We start from the raw sequence: 16,642 nt of genomic DNA, 5'->3' as shown, positions 1-16,642 counted from the left end.
CAGGCCGACACGTCGTTGATTCAGGAGTACGGTCTAGTTGTAAACAGCATGCCTCTCGCCGTGTGACAGGAAAATCGAATCCGGTGTCGCTTGAAAGAGTCGCTTGACGAGATTGTGCGGATATGTTTGCCGTCTGGCTCTATCGAGATGGCAAACCTCGAAACCGCGTCGTGAACCCATTAAACTTTTGGGGGGAAGACGCGCCGGACGCGAATCCCTGGCCACCCCTGGACCCGCTGGGCGCTGGGCGCTGGGCGACGGCCCCCCCGGCCCCTAAACTGCAGGGGAGAGGGGAGCCCGGGGGAGCTATGACCCTCAAGCCCATTGACCCCACCATGGCCCGCGATTGGCCTTCTCCAAATGGAAGCCATCCAAAAAATTTGGCTGGGCTGGCGCCTCTGACACATGATCGTCGCCAGCAGACATCTCCAGCCAGACCAGCACGGTGCACAAGCCGAGCACCATGGAGTCGACGACGTCCGCAGATCTCGAGACCCTCGCCGCCGAGAAGTCGGAGATCCAAGCACAGGAGATCCAGGACCAAGACCCGAAAGTGCATTCACTGGCCGCCAATGGCTCTGATGAGTCCCACCGTGGGGTGAAGCGCGCCGCAGAGGACAACGACAACGACAACGAAGATGACGATGGTCAGGACGCCGATGCGCCCAATGATGTCGAGATCAAGACGGGAGACGAGCCGGTCCAGCCGTTGTCCAAGAACCAGCAGCGCAAGCTCAAGCGCCGCAAGCTCTGGGAGGACAAGAGGGAGGATCGCAAGCACAAGCGGAAGGAGAAGCGCCACAACCAGCAGGAGCGCAAGCGCCTCGAGCGTGAGGCCGAGATCGAACAGGCTGCCAAGGAGGGCCGCGCTCCCGTTCTACAGCACCGCCAACGCGACCGCGATCCCACCAAGAAGACCCAGGTCCCGGTCGCCATCATCCTAGACTGCCAGTACGAAAATTATATGCACGAAAATGAGATGATCTCCCTCTCTAGTCAGGTCACGAGGTCATATTCCGACAACCGGACCGCCAGGAATCCCGCCCACCTGTATGTCAGCTCATTCGGCGGGACTATGAAGGAGAGGTTTGACACCACCCTGGGTGCCCAGTACGAGAAATGGAAGGGCGCTCATTTCGTCGACTGTGATTTTGTCGAGGCCGGTAAGGCGGCCAAGGAGCTCATGGAGGGCCCTCAGGGGGGTACCGTCATCGAGGTCCTGCAGTCACAAGAATCTGGCGACTCTCTGACCTTGACACACCCCGAACCAGATGCCAAGGCCAAGAGGAAGAACGCCCTCCCTGAGCCTGAACCCGAGCCAGAGGATGTCGACAAATCTATTGTCTACCTCACTGCTGACTCGCCCTACATACTCGAGCGTCTCGAGCCGAATACAAGCTACGTGGTTGGCGGCATCATCGACCGCAACCGGCACAAGGGGCTCTGCTACAAGGTCGCGCGGGAACGGAAAGTTCGCACGGCCAAGCTTCCCATCGGCGAGTATATGGTCATGCAGGACCGGCATGTCCTCGCTACAAATCACGTTGTCGAGATTATGCTGCGCTGGCTGGAGCTCGGTGATTGGGGCGCCGCCTTTATGCAGGTAATTCCGATGCGGAAGGGAGGTAAATTGAAGGACGACGCAGAAGGATCTGTGGCAGCTCCTGAGAGTGTGGAGCAAGACGGTGCCAAAGACGGTCTTGTAGAAGCCGCCGAGCCGAGTGAAGCCACGGAAGCGACAGCGAGCTGAATGAAACAGCATGCACGGCGCCGTCTGGCTGTCCTTTCTACCAAATTAGAATTATGACTAGGTCTATCTGTAGGACGGTCCCTATTGGATATGGACACCTTAGAGAATCAACAGTTTCGCATTTGCCATCTGTCGTGAGAACGGTTGACACATCTGCACACCTACTCTGGCCGTTCGGTACATCAAACGCCGTCTATATTAAGTATCCACATTTACTCTTGACATCCAGACCCCACTTAGAGGCCATACAACATGGCGGCAGAACGGCTTGCTGATATGCAAAGAGGACGTGACAGAGGGAGGCGCCGACTATAAGGACATTAATTGATCTTATTACGCGGACAGACGATAGTATGGTATGTAATATATATATATATATATATAATGTATTCAACGTAAACAGCCGGAGTCGTATATATCCTTGGCTTCTAAACTGCATTACTATTTTCCACATTTGCTGCCACGCCGAATTGAACTCATCCCAGAGTATCACCAGCCCAGTGCAGCCACCGCGGCAGCACTAAAGAGTCCCAGGTTCGGACCTATCGTCGCAATAGCGGCATAGTTCTTCGAAGCGGATGTCCCTCCTGCTGCCGCAGTCGTCGTTGCTTCGGCGACAGCAGCGCCTGCTCCAGCAAAGTCGGCTCCTATAACGCTCGTCGCGGCTGCAAAGTCGGTCGCTGTCGTCGAGTCGACCCCCCACATTCCGCAGAAATGCCCCCAGGCTTCGGTGAAATCTGTCGCACGAGGGTTCTATTAGTCACCTGGAGTTTCACGCGATGAAAGTGCTCGTGGTATCTGCTGCTGCGGTGCACAACGCGATGAGGTGCCCACGAAACCCGCAAGCTCCCTGCTTGACGGACTTATCTTGGTGCGCTTGGGGTCCATACCTATTGAACAGTCTGACGGTACAGCTTTCTGGACCAGCACGGCAATGGCGCCTACATGCGAACATGCGCAGTCGAAGCTTTTGCCATCGATCACTGTTGTGCTGCAGCCCTCCTTGGCAACGGCATCTCTGAAGGCGGCGTGGGCGCAGCTGGGTATATTCTTCGCGTATTCGGAAAGGCTCAGAAGAGCCTCCACACCGAACACTGACGCTGACAATGTGACGAAAAACGAGGCCTTCATCTTGTTCTGGTGATAGTACGTGGACTCGGAAGCACTATAGTGATCGTCACAAGTGGCAAGTAAAGAGGCAGGAGTGGGCACTAAATATGGCTGTATCGAACGGCGGGCATGGCGTCGAACACCAAGGGGGTAATTAAGGCTTGCATATAGGATGCGGTCTGGACAATAGTCTGAAACTGTGGCGGTTTTCATTGGCTGCGAGACTATTTCAGCTGCTTTTCGAACGACGATCCCGCGCTCAAGGGGCAAAGCTGAACTACGCATCATGGCAAGCTGCATTGTGGCTTGTGTACTTATAGCAAGATTATTGCTTGGCATGTTCAAAAACGCGTTTGTTTGCTCCGAGCCAATCATCGTGTAAACAGAGAAGTGGTCACAGAGATTAAGGCTCTTCAAACGCACTTAGGCTAGACTGGTCAAGGAGTTGAATAGTCGACAATGCCCGAGGAATGGCACCCCCAACGAAGTCGCAGCGCGGCCGAGGAATCAAGTACAAGCCTTCAGCTTAGATTTTGGAGCGGAAGATGAATTGTCTAAGATCTATGACGCCCATATCTAAGGTCCACCGCGATGAGAAACATGACTGCAACAAGGAACGTAATTGGGACGACTATAATTATGTTCACTTGAGATACGGCCTCACACCGTGATAGACCTGAATATAGTCTTTGACCGGTACATATTAAACAAAGCACAGCGTTGTTGTCAAAGGCGAATTTCTGGATTATGTGAAATTTGAAACGTGAAGATTTGCAATAATAGTAGTATCAGCATTTTAGCATAGTAGTAATTCTTGAAAGTAGTTACAGTGCAGCAGGTCTTGCTCGACTAATATGATGTTTTCTTGGCCCAAACCCAAAGAAGCCAATAATGGTGTCCCATATCATACGTTGTATCGAACGTGGCGGCTCGGGAATTTTCACCATCTCGCCCTGTGTCTGCAAGTAGACCTTGGTCAAAGTCGCCAGGGCATCTTCCGTCAGGTCTCCGAGATACGCGACGTCCATATCATTGTAATGGATTGTGTATGGCTTCTCGCAGTTAATCCATACATCATCCAAGATTTCCAAGCCCTCTCCGATCTCCATCTCAACCGAAGGGGCGCATAGTAAACTGGTCGTCCCCTTTTTCCGAAGCAGCAACCGCCGCCTCCAAAAGTCGGTGTTATGCTTTGTCACATGCTGGTATCTACAGATCGGTAGACAAACTATGTCACGAGACCTGGCGATGACCGCCATGCCACGTTTCGCAATAGTCCTATCGTGGTGCTGACCAGATATTTCAAAGACTTTTCCATGGCTGAACCAAGTGCCAGTGTGACGTCTTTGAAATGCTGAAGGTAACAAGTCGTCCATCGTTATCTGTGTCTCTATCGGTGCCTGTGATCGCTCTGATGTGACGGTGCTGACGCTACGGCTTCTGTATCTGGGTTCTGGGACAGGCAGTGTAGCCATATTGTTCGCTACATGAGTCACAGGCAGTGTTTCAACGCCGCCGAAGTTTGTGTCAGTTGAACGAATTTGTAGATCTTGTTCCGAAGCACTAGTGTACGCTTCGTCCTCGATGACACTCATCTGCGTATTTTCGATTGGTTTGGGCCGATGTTGGAGCTCAGTCGCCTGCCTACTGAGCAATTCTCCGACAGGGGTATTTGCATCTTGTACCATGTTAGTAAGCGGATATTAGACAAACCAACAGTACAGGCTTCTTGGGCTACCAACTTGTTTCACCGTAAACACCAATAGATTGATCCTTTGAAATATTCTCTTGATATTGGTTTCCACTAATATTGTGATGGCTTCCTCTAGATGGACCTAGATATATGTTGACATGCTGAGTCGGGGGAGTCAGCCTTTCGGATCCGAGGCTTTCTCTGCGCATGTTGCCGCCTGATAAATGTGCCGACATGACACATGTCGCAAATGGAGCTCTCGCGGAGATCACAGCAGGCACTGCGGACCGCGAGTTGTCGGCATTTGATAGGATACGTTCATGGTGAATGAACAGGAAAATATTCATGTGTAACGCTCATGTCTGCCTAGATTCCTTCTGTTTGTCTGAGTAAGCTTGGAGCCTCGTGTCCTGAATTCACTCACCGAAACCAGAGCAAGGCGCAGCCCAAGGCTGACACTGCCAACAACTGCTGCATATCAAGAAGCAGCCGCCCACAGTCTCTGTAGTCTCCGTCGATTTGTTCGAGTAGACCAAACCTCGAGTCTCGTCAGAAATATATTTGATCGCGGCAGAAATACTACAAGAGGCTGTCGTATTTCAAGACTACGGCTGCGAACTCAACAGAACCAGGCTCTCAGCAAGCGACTGGCAATATTTATGCAATTCAGTCGCACAAAGCGGCAGGCTGTGGCCGGGTTTACAAAAGACCTGACCGGGCCACACCTCTTTGTTGAAGTGTGCTGCTGATTGGATGCTTCATTCCATCCGGTAGACATAATTGGAGCCCGCAGACACCTACCTATGCAGGCAAGCAGCAATCTTGAAAAGTCTTCTGATATTACGGAGGTCGCTACCATGCCGTCTCATGGAATAAAACACTACTACCCCCTGAGTTTGTCAGCTCATCCATTGAAAGAAAGCGAGCTAAGCTATAGCTGCGACTGTGGGAGCCAATTCACCGACGAATCTAGCCAGGAAGACATGGCTGAAGCTGCCGGCTTAGCAGTGGGAACAATAGCCTTGGCAAGCCTATTTCAAACATGCGTCGACATTCTAGACTACATCGAAGATGCGAGGAATATAGAGAGCGATCGAGACCGAGGAGATACCAGACTAGGGTTGCTCAAGATCAGGCTGAAGCAATGGGGGGATAAGCTGCAGGTCGCGAACCCCGGTTATGAAGATGGAGGGTTGATTGACCATTGGGATGGAGAGAGTGGCACGATAAGCAAGAGTTTACTGGGCATCAAAGGAATCCTGGAGCAGGCATCTTATCTGAGCCACAAATATGCACCATATAAGATGGCTATCAGCGCGTGGCCCTGCGACTCAAACCTTTGCCGCAAGGCAACCGAGACAGAAAACCAAGACGTACGGCGCAAAACGGCCTACCAGAAGTTTCTTTATTTGAAGCAACGAACTACTTGGGCATTACGAGACAAGAGAAGATTCAACGCTTCTTTAGTCGAGCTCGATTTCTTCATTACCAATTTAGAAATAGTAACAAGCCGGCTGTTGGCTCTTGGTGAGTTTATGGCTTGGACATGATCCGACTATACTAGTGAATGATTTGCTGATAATTTGAGCTTCAGAGAAGCTTGACTGGGAGAGTCTTACTATCAATGAAACAGACTTCACAATGAGCAACGTACACACTTTGAAGGATTTCACCACGGGTAGCCCAACGCCGCCAGTGGCTGAAAGCTCTCTTGGTAAAATTCTCGATAATCGCGGCCCACCCCGGCCTGCTGTCGTCAAGTTGGCAGCAGACAAGATATCTGAGCCAACAAGAACAAAGGATGGCCATAAGTTTACAAATATGATCTCAAAGGATACAGCAATGCAGGTAGAGGGTGACCATGGAAACGCAGACCCTAACGCTAAGCGTCACGAGTATCAAGGCCACAAAGCTGAGGATGGCAGCACTCAGATTATGGGAAACTTGGATCGAATAGCTTCGGACAATATGTTCGGACTGCTGCAGCAACGTGTCGCTTCGAACAGCAAGCCACAGAAATGAGTATAGCATTGAAGCAGTATTTGATGTTAGTTATAATATCATACCATCTCTCTAAGGAATCTAGCGTACTATTTCCACCTTGAAGCCAGTACGCTAATTAATCACCGCCTTTATCCATCAAATGATTCCGTCCGATACAATGAACTTCGACCCTTAAAAGATTCAACATGGGTATAAGAGATCGTACGAGTCAACCTTAAATGGATTGCGGCAATTTATTTGTTGTTCGATAGTATCACATGAGTAGTTCCAGGAGAGTTTTCGATGAGTTGGGACTGAGGTATATTTACATTTCACCCTTTGAAATAGCAGTGACAGCGTCCATTAACTAACAACTCGTCTTGATACTAGCTGTCGTACAAGCCGTCCCCGTCGGCCCACTGGCCGTCTTGGTGGGCTCGTCGCCATTGGCGTTACCCTTGAAGGCCCAGCATAGGCTCGAGTCCTTGACACAGCTGTCGTGGATGTAGGTCGTGTCGCCGTAGTTGCCGTTGACACCGGCGACGACGTCCGCGCCGCTGACCATGATGTTGTTGAAGGTGCTGTGGCGGGCATGCTGCGAGTCGCAGTTGCCGCACGACCGGTACAGCTTGCCGATGTCCTGGGCCCAGAAGTTCTTAACGGCCACCGTGCCCGCCCCATTGTGCTGCAGCACCTTGTCGTCGGCGCCTCGCGCTCCACCGCCGTTGACGTACGACACGCCCGAGGTCGAGGTGCCCTTGAACGTTGCGGCGTCCTCGCAGACGTTGGTCCACCAACTGAGAGAGTCCTCTATCAGCAAGGGATATTCAAAAGATCCGCTTAACGTATGCCGAACTTACACATTGTTCAAGGTACAAGTGCCAAGGCAGTGGACTCCTTCACCATTGTTGGGTCCTGTTGCGCTGTTAGTCCTCAAATTATATAAAACCCCAATAGGAATCTACCCACCGATGATAACGTTGCTCAGCACGGCGCCATCCTGAAGAACGAATACAGCGTCCGAGTCTCCACCCTCGGCCTGCTCATTGCACGTGCTCGGGTTCCGGTCCCACTGGTACATGCCACCATCGAATGTCGCCGAAGCAGCAAGCGTCTTTGCGGCCGCGAGAGCAGTTGTACCTGAGGACTTCGGAAACGAGGTTTGGAGGTTGGTGTTTGTTGAGGCAGCCGCAGCTAGAGCCACGAAATGGAGGAGGCTGATCCGCTTATTAAACATGATGAAATATCGACAAGAATCAACAACGATTATAGTTGGCCGAGAGCTGCAGAGCCAAGTCTTGTAAATTGAGACAGAAATCAGCGCATCCTTATAGCTTGCACCGCATAGCTAGGGTCTTCGACGCCCGCAGGGCCAAGATGTGCTCTCTCGCATGGTAACGAGGCTCGAAAAGCTTGACTTCTCCATGATCACCTCAACCTAGACAGAATGAGTGCTTTTGGTAAAGACGCCGTCTTGGCAAGTCTTGTGTCGATGAAATGCACGAATGGGATATGGGTGTAGATCCCCCAAAAGGAAGTATACCTCTTCTGGCGAGGAGAAATCTGCGCCGAGACGCATGGCAAGTGTAAGGTCGAGTGGCACAGCCCAGGGGCCACGCCATGTAGATTATGTGCCAGTCCTTTACCATCCTCAATAGAGAATTCTAAGTGGCACTAATCTAGGTCAAAGCACACAGTCGTGGTGGCAGGCGATGTCCGCTTGGGCAGCGTGGCTGGGTACTGCTTTGGTTGGTGGGAGAACTCGATGCTCCCAAGGACCCGGGCGCGTATTAACGCAACACAGCGAAGGGCCCAATGCCAGTTCAAGACAATCCAGTGATACCCATCGGCCATGCACTCGCTAAGACCAAGTGCCGGTGGTTGTATAGAACATGATTGGAGGAACATTCTCTGGGGATCGTGGGGAACCCTGGCCAGACTAGCACCGCTCAGACTCGCACTACTCAGGTACACAGACGACGACAACTTGCTTACCTCGGTAAGGCCTCATGGTGGTTTAGAGGCTATGCTGAGAGCGCTGAACAAAAATCAAGAGCGCTTTGAAACGACTTGCCATAGTATGAGTCTACATTACTGCGATGCTACAAGGCACAGTACGACTGGTGCTCGCTTATTCATGTACAGACTTGAATTCCTATGTTGCTTCTATCTTTCTTTGTGTTCCATTAGCCATACATGTTCGAAGGCGCTTCAGAATCAATTCGAGGTATGCAAGACTGAGAGCCAACATGCTGAACCTGCGACAGATGAACACCAGTGCTGGGGCTAACCGTACTGACAAGTGGTATCTGTCGCAATAACAAGTAGAACAATGCCCAACATCTAGCTGGTGCTGATTCTCATCCCATACTGTGCAGAGGCCTTTTTGAATATAGTTGTACGAGAGTTGTAGTCCTGCGGCGCTTTCTATTGTGGCCGTTATTGTGTGTTGAAAGTTCGTCTGCAGACTCTCCCACACTGGTAGCAGGAGTCGAATACGTCTCTGGGGGAGCTTCCAGATGTAGATCATTTGTCTGACCTTCCATCGACTTGCTCGAATCTGACTCTATCCCGAAGTCACCCCCAATTGTAAGATTGTGTAACGGATCTGTGGCGAGGCCGTTGGTGTTACCCTCATCATAAAGCGTCCCAAACCAGGCTTCTCTGATCGCAAGCCCGAACGCCATCGCCGCTTGTCGAGCTACACTATTTCCAACAATATGCCATTGTTGATGAGGCTTTCCAAGAATGACTTCATGATCTGCGAACCCTTGGGCACGCCTTGCTTCCAATATCGTCAGCGGCCTCTGCTGCTGCCAATGATTTACTACACCTGTCCGCGTGTCGGTAGGGTTGCAAGCAGTGACAACAGTGCGAAAGAGGTCATGCGGATGGACGCGGCCCCATCCCTTGGAACCTGGCTGCATTCGAAGTTCCTTCGGATTCGGGAAATGGGAGTCACGGTCGCTGATTGTCATAATCCCAGGGAATCGCCTGCCGTTCTCCTCGTACCCGAAGTAGGTCTTGTCAAATCTCATGCCATAGGGATGGAACGGAATCAACCGCATTTGCGATTGACCCTTGGCTGTGATACCGAGGGAAAGCCTGTGGTCGGGGAACCCGACGCAGAAATCGGCCTTGCCGTCCTGGATGTGTGGAAGATCGCCGGCGGCTTCGATTGCGCTCACAAACTTGAAAGGAGTGAGCACATGAACTCTCTCGCCAATGGGTTGCCCATTTGACATTTTGCCCAGCTTTCCCATACGAACATCCGAAGGGTGTGAATGGGAAGGCGTAGGTGGTCTAGGCATCCTGACACCCGGCGCAGCGAAATTGAGGAATACACGACTACGCAGTTGCGGAGCGCCGAACGACCAGGCGTCCGCGTAAATGATACGCACTTGGTAGCCCAGGCCTACAATCGAACAGACCAGCTGCGAGAAGAAACAATTCTCACGCTTGTTTTCTCCCTGTACCATTGAAGGGACATTCTCGAGGAGCCCGAACTGAGGTTTGTAAAAGTCGATGAAGGACGCAAATGATGCAACGAGGGAGCGATTCTTCCATTGCTTTAATGTGGCTTGGGATTTCGCCGTCGTAAGGCGCGAGAATCCTTGACATGGAGAGCCGCCAGAGATGAACTGGATCTCACCAGGTCGCGGCACGTCGGCATCCCCTCGAAGCGCCTTCTCGAGCAGATCGTCGATAGAACCAAGATATGGCGTACATACGCCAGGCTCAGTGTTAGCCATATATGTGTGGACCGCGCTCGAGGAGATATCATTGGCCCATCGCATTTGAATTCCGCCACCATCCTCCAGGCCCCTACCGAAATTCCCACCACCACAGAATAGGTCGAGGCCACGCAGTCTCATCGATGCAGGAGAAGTAGTAGGATTAAAGCCTTGTCGAAAACTTAAGGACCGTGGATGTTCTGTTGTCTCGATTGCCCCGCCAGTTGTTTCGCGTCGTGTCAAAAAGAAAACGTCACCCGTGCCGTTGTAGCTGTAAGGAGCCGGTATCTCATCAGCCCCATGGAAAGCTCGTACCACACAAGTTCGGACAATCCTCTTAGGATCTATCTCGATTAGTTGGTCTGACCAGAGGAGCTCGTTCGGCGGGAAAGTCCTCGATGTGTCCCTGTCCCTTCGTCGTAGCAGCCGGCGAACCCTCGCCCACCGCTTCCCACTTTCTCTGTATGTCGCCTCTACCACGAACGCTTGGAGGTAGGGCTGCTCGACCTTTGCGAGGACTGTATCCCCCTTCTGATACCTTCTGCTTGCATTGACGCCTTCTTGCCGGTGCTTGCACACTAGATGATTCTCTTTGAATGAGATCCAACAGTGCTCTTCTTGAAGGTAGGTTTGTCGAACAAAGAACTCTGCGCCTCCACGTGATGCATCAGAACAATCTTCTGATGTCCCACACCAAGCAGTACTGTGGGTGGCAAGGACATCGCGCGCGTCGACACGTGTTGTCTCACACGTACACGAGTCAGATAGGAAAAGCTCACTTGCCCATGGATACTTCATCAAGCCGCATGGAGTCTCTCGTGGTTGGTACATCCATATAACGTCAAAAGAACGGTGCGCGCTGCGTACATGAACCTCTTGAACAAGGCCATACCAGACGTAGTCTGACCCATGATGCTTTGAGGTCTCTCGTTTCCATTTGGTGCCAGTACCCTCGGCGTCTGGGGGTGTTGAGATGACATCTCCGGGTTTGATATACTTGACGAAATCATGACCGCCTTTCTGTTGATCAGCACCATGCACGGTGGCCATGCGTAAGTGGCCAGTAACCTGTGCCTGCGCGAGCTGATCCTCAGCCAGCTGTTTATGCGGCGACATCGGCTTCATTATGACATCGAAACCCATGTGACTGAACAAGTTGTAGATGTATGGTGTTACGATGGTTGGTGCAATGTTGCCTGGTGCGCCTGTCTTGATGGTTTTCCGATTTGCAGTGTTTTCAGAGCTAGTATCTTCTTCAGAAACTTGTGTCGTGTCAGAGTAAACCGTTTGTTTTGTCTTCATTGGTTGGTAGCGGTCGCCTTTAACTTCGCGCCAGAACGGATGCCAAGAAGTCAGCTTCCTGCCCACACGAGGTAGACCAACGGCTTCTTTCCAGATAAAGTCAACATTGGCCACGATGGCTGCCCTGAAATCGGTAGAACCATGGGCCCGGAACCACTTTTGAAATACGGGGGACTTTTGGTGCATCGACGAAACGAAGTCGCCAAAGCATTCACGGAAATCGTGCAATACAACTCTACGCTTCTTGGCATGGAGGTGCTCGCAGTAGTCCAGTACGTGCTTGGTCAGGTCCGCGATCCATAGGAATGGGCCGAAGAATCTTGCGTACTCTACAGCAGGCTTTCCCAGCTTGTAGTATATCTCCTTGCCCGCATTGAGTTCCGATCGTATCCAAATCTGGTCACCGACCGTATGTTCTGATATGGTGTAGTTGCCAATCGGCAGCTCACGGAATGGTACCCTCTCCACGAAGAGCCGCGTGGTACCAACGCAAAGTATTCCGTCGAAGTAGAATCGATCAGAAGATTGTCTGGTCGCCAAATGTTGCAGCGGGCGCATCTCCCCGGGGTAAAGTGCGTTGTTTATGTAGACGGTGAAGTCGGTCAGGTGGAATTCGACGAAGTCATCCGAGTGATCTTGTGTGACAATGTCCAGAAGTGTCGCGACGGCTTCTGACTCTTTCACTCTACGGGCAGGCGGAACGAATCCAATGTATAACGACTTGGGCTTGTTCAGAGTGGAGCACGGCAGTTCCACAACAATGTTCTGGGACATTGGCATCGCAGCCACCTCCTCATTGTGACTTTGCTTTGCGTCTTCGTCTCGTCGCAAGAGCCGAGATTCATCATGCCAGTCTCCAGATACCCGCGATTGTGGCGGTCCCGGAGGAGGTCTGTGAGTGAGAAGTGGTGATGAGCTGAGGACGTCAGGTGAGCTGTCCTTTGCGAAACCCAAGTGGTGTGCTACTACTGTTTGCTGCTGCTGCAGTGGTATCGGTGACGGAAGCGGACTGAGATCGGGCGACAGCTCACCAAATTTTGTCCACCCACGAGAGCGTACACCGGGCCGGTGTGGTCGAAGGGAAAAGACATCATCTTCTGTCATCTTCAGTACCGACCATCCAGGTAAAAAGTCCAAGAGAGAAGAATGCCCCCCCAAGAAATAGAAACATTCAAGCCCTGAGAACTGAATAAACTAATATTAGGATCGCCCATCTGAAGATGTCACTGTGGTATAGTACATATGAGCTTCATCGTGGGACATTGAAGGTGACCGCGTGCCACGATCGTAGGTCATCAAGAATGCGGAAGATGAACTTGTGACCGATGTGACCGATAATGCTTCAGGATTTCGATGATGAACAAACGTTCACTATTACATGACTGTCGGGCGCGGAGGCTGTGATATCGAGCAGATGTAGGATTAAAATTGCAGAAAAGAAGGGAGGCTGGTTCCAAAGGATCGGGGTATCTCGAACGTGTTGTCGCGAACTGCACGTCAGGGTCGGATTAATATAACGGTGGCAAAAGTAAACGAGCGAAGAGCTTGGTAACGAAACGCCCTGAATTCAGTGTGAATTTCACGAGGTCAATTTCACAAGGGCCTCAAAGGACCCAAAGAGATGGATCCGGCTGGTGCAGACCAAATTCCAAGAAGATGTGGCTGGCACGCGACGGATGTGGGCGTGTATCCCTGTCTCGAATTGTCCAATCAGACGAGACTTTCGGGCGGCATGGAGGACGTGATAGTGGAGCCTTCTAAGCTGAACTGAAGCCTTGCCCAGTCAGAGCCACCGCCCGCTGAAGAATGTGTGCAGCAGCATGCAAGTTTCCGTGTCCCATTGGATGAACTTGGGCCTTGTTTGCACAGCGACACTCTGCCTCACATAACGTGTCGAGGTGGTATAAGTCACGCGCTGCACCAAAGTATCCCTGAGATACATACTCATACACACGCACATGCAGATACACATACTGTCAGAGAGACAATCAAGTTGAAACATTTGAATCATGGCGGGGTATCTTTTCTACGTAGCAGTACATATTGTATCTCATATCGCCTACAGCTCGTTTAGCAACTCGGCTGCCACCTGCTCGTCGGGCGCCTGTCGCCACCACGCAGCCATGGTTTTGCGCTGGAGTCGCTGCGAGCCACCGCGCTTGTCGGACTGGATGTACTCCTCGATATCCTCGTGCGACGGCCACTTCCAGGACGGGTCGGATTCGGCAATGCGGTCCATGCTCCGATCCAGCTCGCTCCGCTGGCTGGCCTCCAAATGGGGCCCCGCAAACGCCTCGAACGCGCACAAGGTCTTTGCTACCATCAGCCGGGCGCTGCTCTCTTTCCTCCCAATCTCCTCGTCGATGACGTGCTTGTTCTCAAAGACCCAGCAGAGCAACCTGACCATGCCGGGGATGTCCTCTAGCAGAGCCAATGTGCGCATGTATGTATGCAGATGAACGGGTGTGACGGTATGCAGAAACCTTGGCAACTGGAAGTTCGAAGAGGACTCAACGGGAGTTGTGATTCTCGCAAATATGGCTTTGACCGTACGCTGCGCGTCATTAAATAGGACGCCCAGCTGCGAGGTGCCCTGGGTGAGAGCCGTTGGCGCTTTCGATGCGGCCGTGCCTGCGTCGACGTCGTATTGTTCTAGTTGGGTCGTCGCCAACTTCTGGATGGTACGGCAGATATAGATGAATATTTCAAGATCAAGACCAATGCGGCGCTCAGCCAGGCGGTTGACATCTAGGATTAGTCTCAACGCCTGAACGTCGTTGGAGAACCGATCTCCGTGGAGCAGCGCAATCTTGGGCCGCGCCAACGCTCTGCATATTATCTGCCAGACCGGGCGAAACGTTGCTCCTTCTGGCGTGTTTGAAGGCAGTCGAAGTTCAGTCAACTTGATGGCCAAGTAGATACGGCCCATTTCGTCTGGCGTTACCTGGTGGCCCTTTCGGCGATCGGGCTGGAACCGGCAAAGTAACTGGATATAGCTCTTGAACACCAGAAGAGGAATTCTTTTCAGCACCGAAGGGTAGTGGGCCTTCTGGGGAGACATGTGAGCAATAGCCTCTGAGCTTAGGGAGCTGTCCCTGAAGTACTGGAACCCCTCTGACATAGACCGAGCATTGGAAACCAAGACTTGTAGGCACATGCCACTGGGTTTGATTCCGCGCTTCAACATGTCATGATACAGCTCCGTCACTGTCGGTGGTGTCAACCGAGCTAGCTCGTATTCGCTATAGTTCTCATGGTGTACAGGAGAAACTTCCCGGGAGTCTCCAGGCAAAGCATCCGGTGAAGCGTTGGAGTGGCTAGCATGAAGCTTTATGAACATCTCGGTGTAGATTTGGAGCGTGGGCGATGTAACTGTGACCGAGTGAAACATCCTCCAAGCCTCCTGAGTATTTCGAGTCGCGCGGATTCTCATAGCCCATTCCGTGAAAAAGTTATCCGACACCTTATCACCCTTCCACTCTTTGGGTGCTAGGCTTCGAGTTTGGATCGTGGGAGTTCCCCTTGCAGACCCGCCACCCAACACATCCAAGGCCCGATCATATTCGTCTTTTTCGTAACCGGCCTCTGCAACTAGAGCACCAGACCTCACAGCCCGTGATTGGTCGTCTTCGGGGGTCCTCTGTGCATCATGCCCGTCGAAGTCCTGCCGGTATGGTGGCCAAGACTTGGCATACCTCATGGCGACTTTCCTTTCAGCTGCTGACTTCTTTTGTGCAACCAGGACCTTACGGATGGCTCGATAACTCATCAGGTCGATGATGAGCGGGCGCTCCATGGCGTCGGACATGGACAAGAGCATTTTCTGTGCCCTCCAGTTGAATTCCATATGATACAAAGGTTGCGAGGGGGCCGGTGAGCTAAAAAGAGCCAGCGCGTTGTTAAAGACCTTGCAGCGCTTATGATAGACGTTTGGACCCTTGGCCAAACCCATGTTGCCAATGTAATCCTGCGTGAGTTGCGCAAGTGTCACAACCGCCCTCGGCCAGACTTTTTGTACATGGCGCAGCAATCGGCGGAGCAGAAATAGGAACAAGTTGACCGACAAAGCGAACTTGCGCTTGGTGGGCGGTATATTACCATCTCCGCCCACGCTGCTAACGGAACTCGAGACATAGTGTTTACTGATGTAATCCAGGAGCCTCCTCAGTGACTCTGGGGAGCGGAGAGGTGTACCAGCCTGTAAGATAGTCGTGAGGAGAAATAAAGGCTTTGGGACATCGGTGGATACCAGGCGCAAAATCCGAGCGTCGGTATCCTCAGCAGACAGGATCCAAACCCAGTGGTCAATATCGGTCTCCTGCCAACCTCTCGCCCCCAAGCTGTTCAAGCGGTCTCTCAACGAGTTGCGATCAGAGGTGCTCACGATGGCATGCAGGCCCCGTTCGCCGCGCAGGTCCTCCTGCATCAAGAGCTTCTGGAAGGTGACGATGGGGAGTCGCTCGTTCTTCAGCCTTGCAGCGTGCCTGAACAGGTGGCCGTAACGTTTTCTCTGATCGGTGGGTTTCTGCCGCAGGCGCAGGGCAAGAATACGGGAGGGCATCGATCCGACATTAGGGTTGCGGTGACGCCTCGTGCCGGTCAGCCGTGAGAGAGTCTGGGCCACAGCCTTCGGGGTGGCCCAGAGAGACCCGGCCTTCCGAGGCACCAGCAAAGCATGGCTGCTCATGGTGGAAGATGTGTGCTCAAGCGTCGGTCTGGATAATTCTGCACCGGCCAGTCAGCAAGCATATACAGGCATGCATGGCGCTCTACTTGCATCTGGTGCCAGGGGCCTAAGGGGGATGGCAAGGACGCCAGAAGGGCAGCTCCAGGAAGCAAGCATGCGCGCAACCAGCGGCGGCATATTTTCCTTGCAGTGAACGAGCGGCACTCAATGGCACATCCAAGAGCTCCTTCACTCACAGCGTACCATTGTGGCACTCGGGAATCGGGTCGCGACGGAGGCGGCTGTCGAGACGGGTCGAGCTCTCCCTCCCAGCTCCGAGGTGCCAGGCCGGGATCAGGATCTTGCAAAGCGCCTCCGGTTTTACAGTGGAGCAGCTGGCGATA

General features: G+C 52.4%; 7 protein-coding genes across 7 annotated transcripts; 2 read left to right on the top strand and 5 right to left on the bottom strand.

Annotated features, from left to right (window-relative positions):
- Positions 1 to 463: 463 nt before the first annotated feature.
- JN550_004579 (uncharacterized protein) lies at positions 464 to 1,750 on the top strand (the record flags this gene model as incomplete). The annotated part of the gene is made up of 1 exon (XM_049316111.1): positions 464 to 1,750. The coding sequence occupies one exon, from the start codon at positions 464 to 466 to the stop codon at positions 1,748 to 1,750; it is 1,287 nt and encodes a 428-aa protein (XP_049173651.1).
- Positions 1,751 to 2,239: 489 nt separating this feature from the next.
- On the bottom strand, positions 2,240 to 3,160 carry JN550_004578 (uncharacterized protein; the record flags this gene model as incomplete). Its single annotated transcript, XM_049316110.1, has 2 exons — positions 2,240 to 2,487; positions 2,614 to 3,160. 2 exons carry the CDS (start codon positions 3,158 to 3,160, stop codon positions 2,240 to 2,242), a joined length of 795 nt encoding a protein of 264 aa, XP_049173650.1.
- Positions 3,161 to 3,684: 524 nt separating this feature from the next.
- JN550_004577 (uncharacterized protein) lies at positions 3,685 to 4,548 on the bottom strand (the record flags this gene model as incomplete). Its single annotated transcript, XM_049316107.1, has 1 exon — positions 3,685 to 4,548. The coding sequence occupies one exon, from the start codon at positions 4,546 to 4,548 to the stop codon at positions 3,685 to 3,687; it is 864 nt and encodes a 287-aa protein (XP_049173649.1).
- A 988-nt stretch (positions 4,549 to 5,536) lies between these two features.
- Positions 5,537 to 6,575, top strand: JN550_004576 (uncharacterized protein; the record flags this gene model as incomplete). The annotated part of the gene is made up of 2 exons (XM_049316106.1): positions 5,537 to 6,080; positions 6,148 to 6,575. The coding sequence occupies 2 exons, from the start codon at positions 5,537 to 5,539 to the stop codon at positions 6,573 to 6,575; spliced, it is 972 nt and encodes a 323-aa protein (XP_049173648.1).
- A 328-nt stretch (positions 6,576 to 6,903) lies between these two features.
- Positions 6,904 to 7,773, bottom strand: JN550_004575 (uncharacterized protein; the record flags this gene model as incomplete). Its single annotated transcript, XM_049316105.1, has 3 exons — positions 6,904 to 7,333; positions 7,397 to 7,451; positions 7,506 to 7,773. 3 exons carry the CDS (start codon positions 7,771 to 7,773, stop codon positions 6,904 to 6,906), a joined length of 753 nt encoding a protein of 250 aa, XP_049173647.1.
- A 1,123-nt stretch (positions 7,774 to 8,896) lies between these two features.
- On the bottom strand, positions 8,897 to 12,676 carry JN550_004574 (uncharacterized protein; the record flags this gene model as incomplete). The annotated part of the gene is made up of 1 exon (XM_049316104.1): positions 8,897 to 12,676. The coding sequence occupies one exon, from the start codon at positions 12,674 to 12,676 to the stop codon at positions 8,897 to 8,899; it is 3,780 nt and encodes a 1,259-aa protein (XP_049173646.1).
- Positions 12,677 to 13,631: 955 nt separating this feature from the next.
- JN550_004573 (uncharacterized protein) lies at positions 13,632 to 16,259 on the bottom strand (the record flags this gene model as incomplete). Its single annotated transcript, XM_049316103.1, has 1 exon — positions 13,632 to 16,259. One exon carries the CDS (start codon positions 16,257 to 16,259, stop codon positions 13,632 to 13,634), a length of 2,628 nt encoding a protein of 875 aa, XP_049173645.1.
- Between the last annotated feature and the right edge of the window lie 383 nt (positions 16,260 to 16,642).

This window comes from Neoarthrinium moseri, assembly GCF_022829205.1.
Source record: "Neoarthrinium moseri strain CBS 164.80 chromosome Unknown scaffold12_Wmoseri_CBS_16480, whole genome shotgun sequence".
Taxonomy (NCBI): Eukaryota; Fungi; Ascomycota; class Sordariomycetes; order Amphisphaeriales; family Apiosporaceae; genus Neoarthrinium; species Neoarthrinium moseri.
The sequence above is the reverse complement of the archived record's forward strand: the minus strand, read 5'-3'. Positions and strand labels throughout refer to the sequence as shown.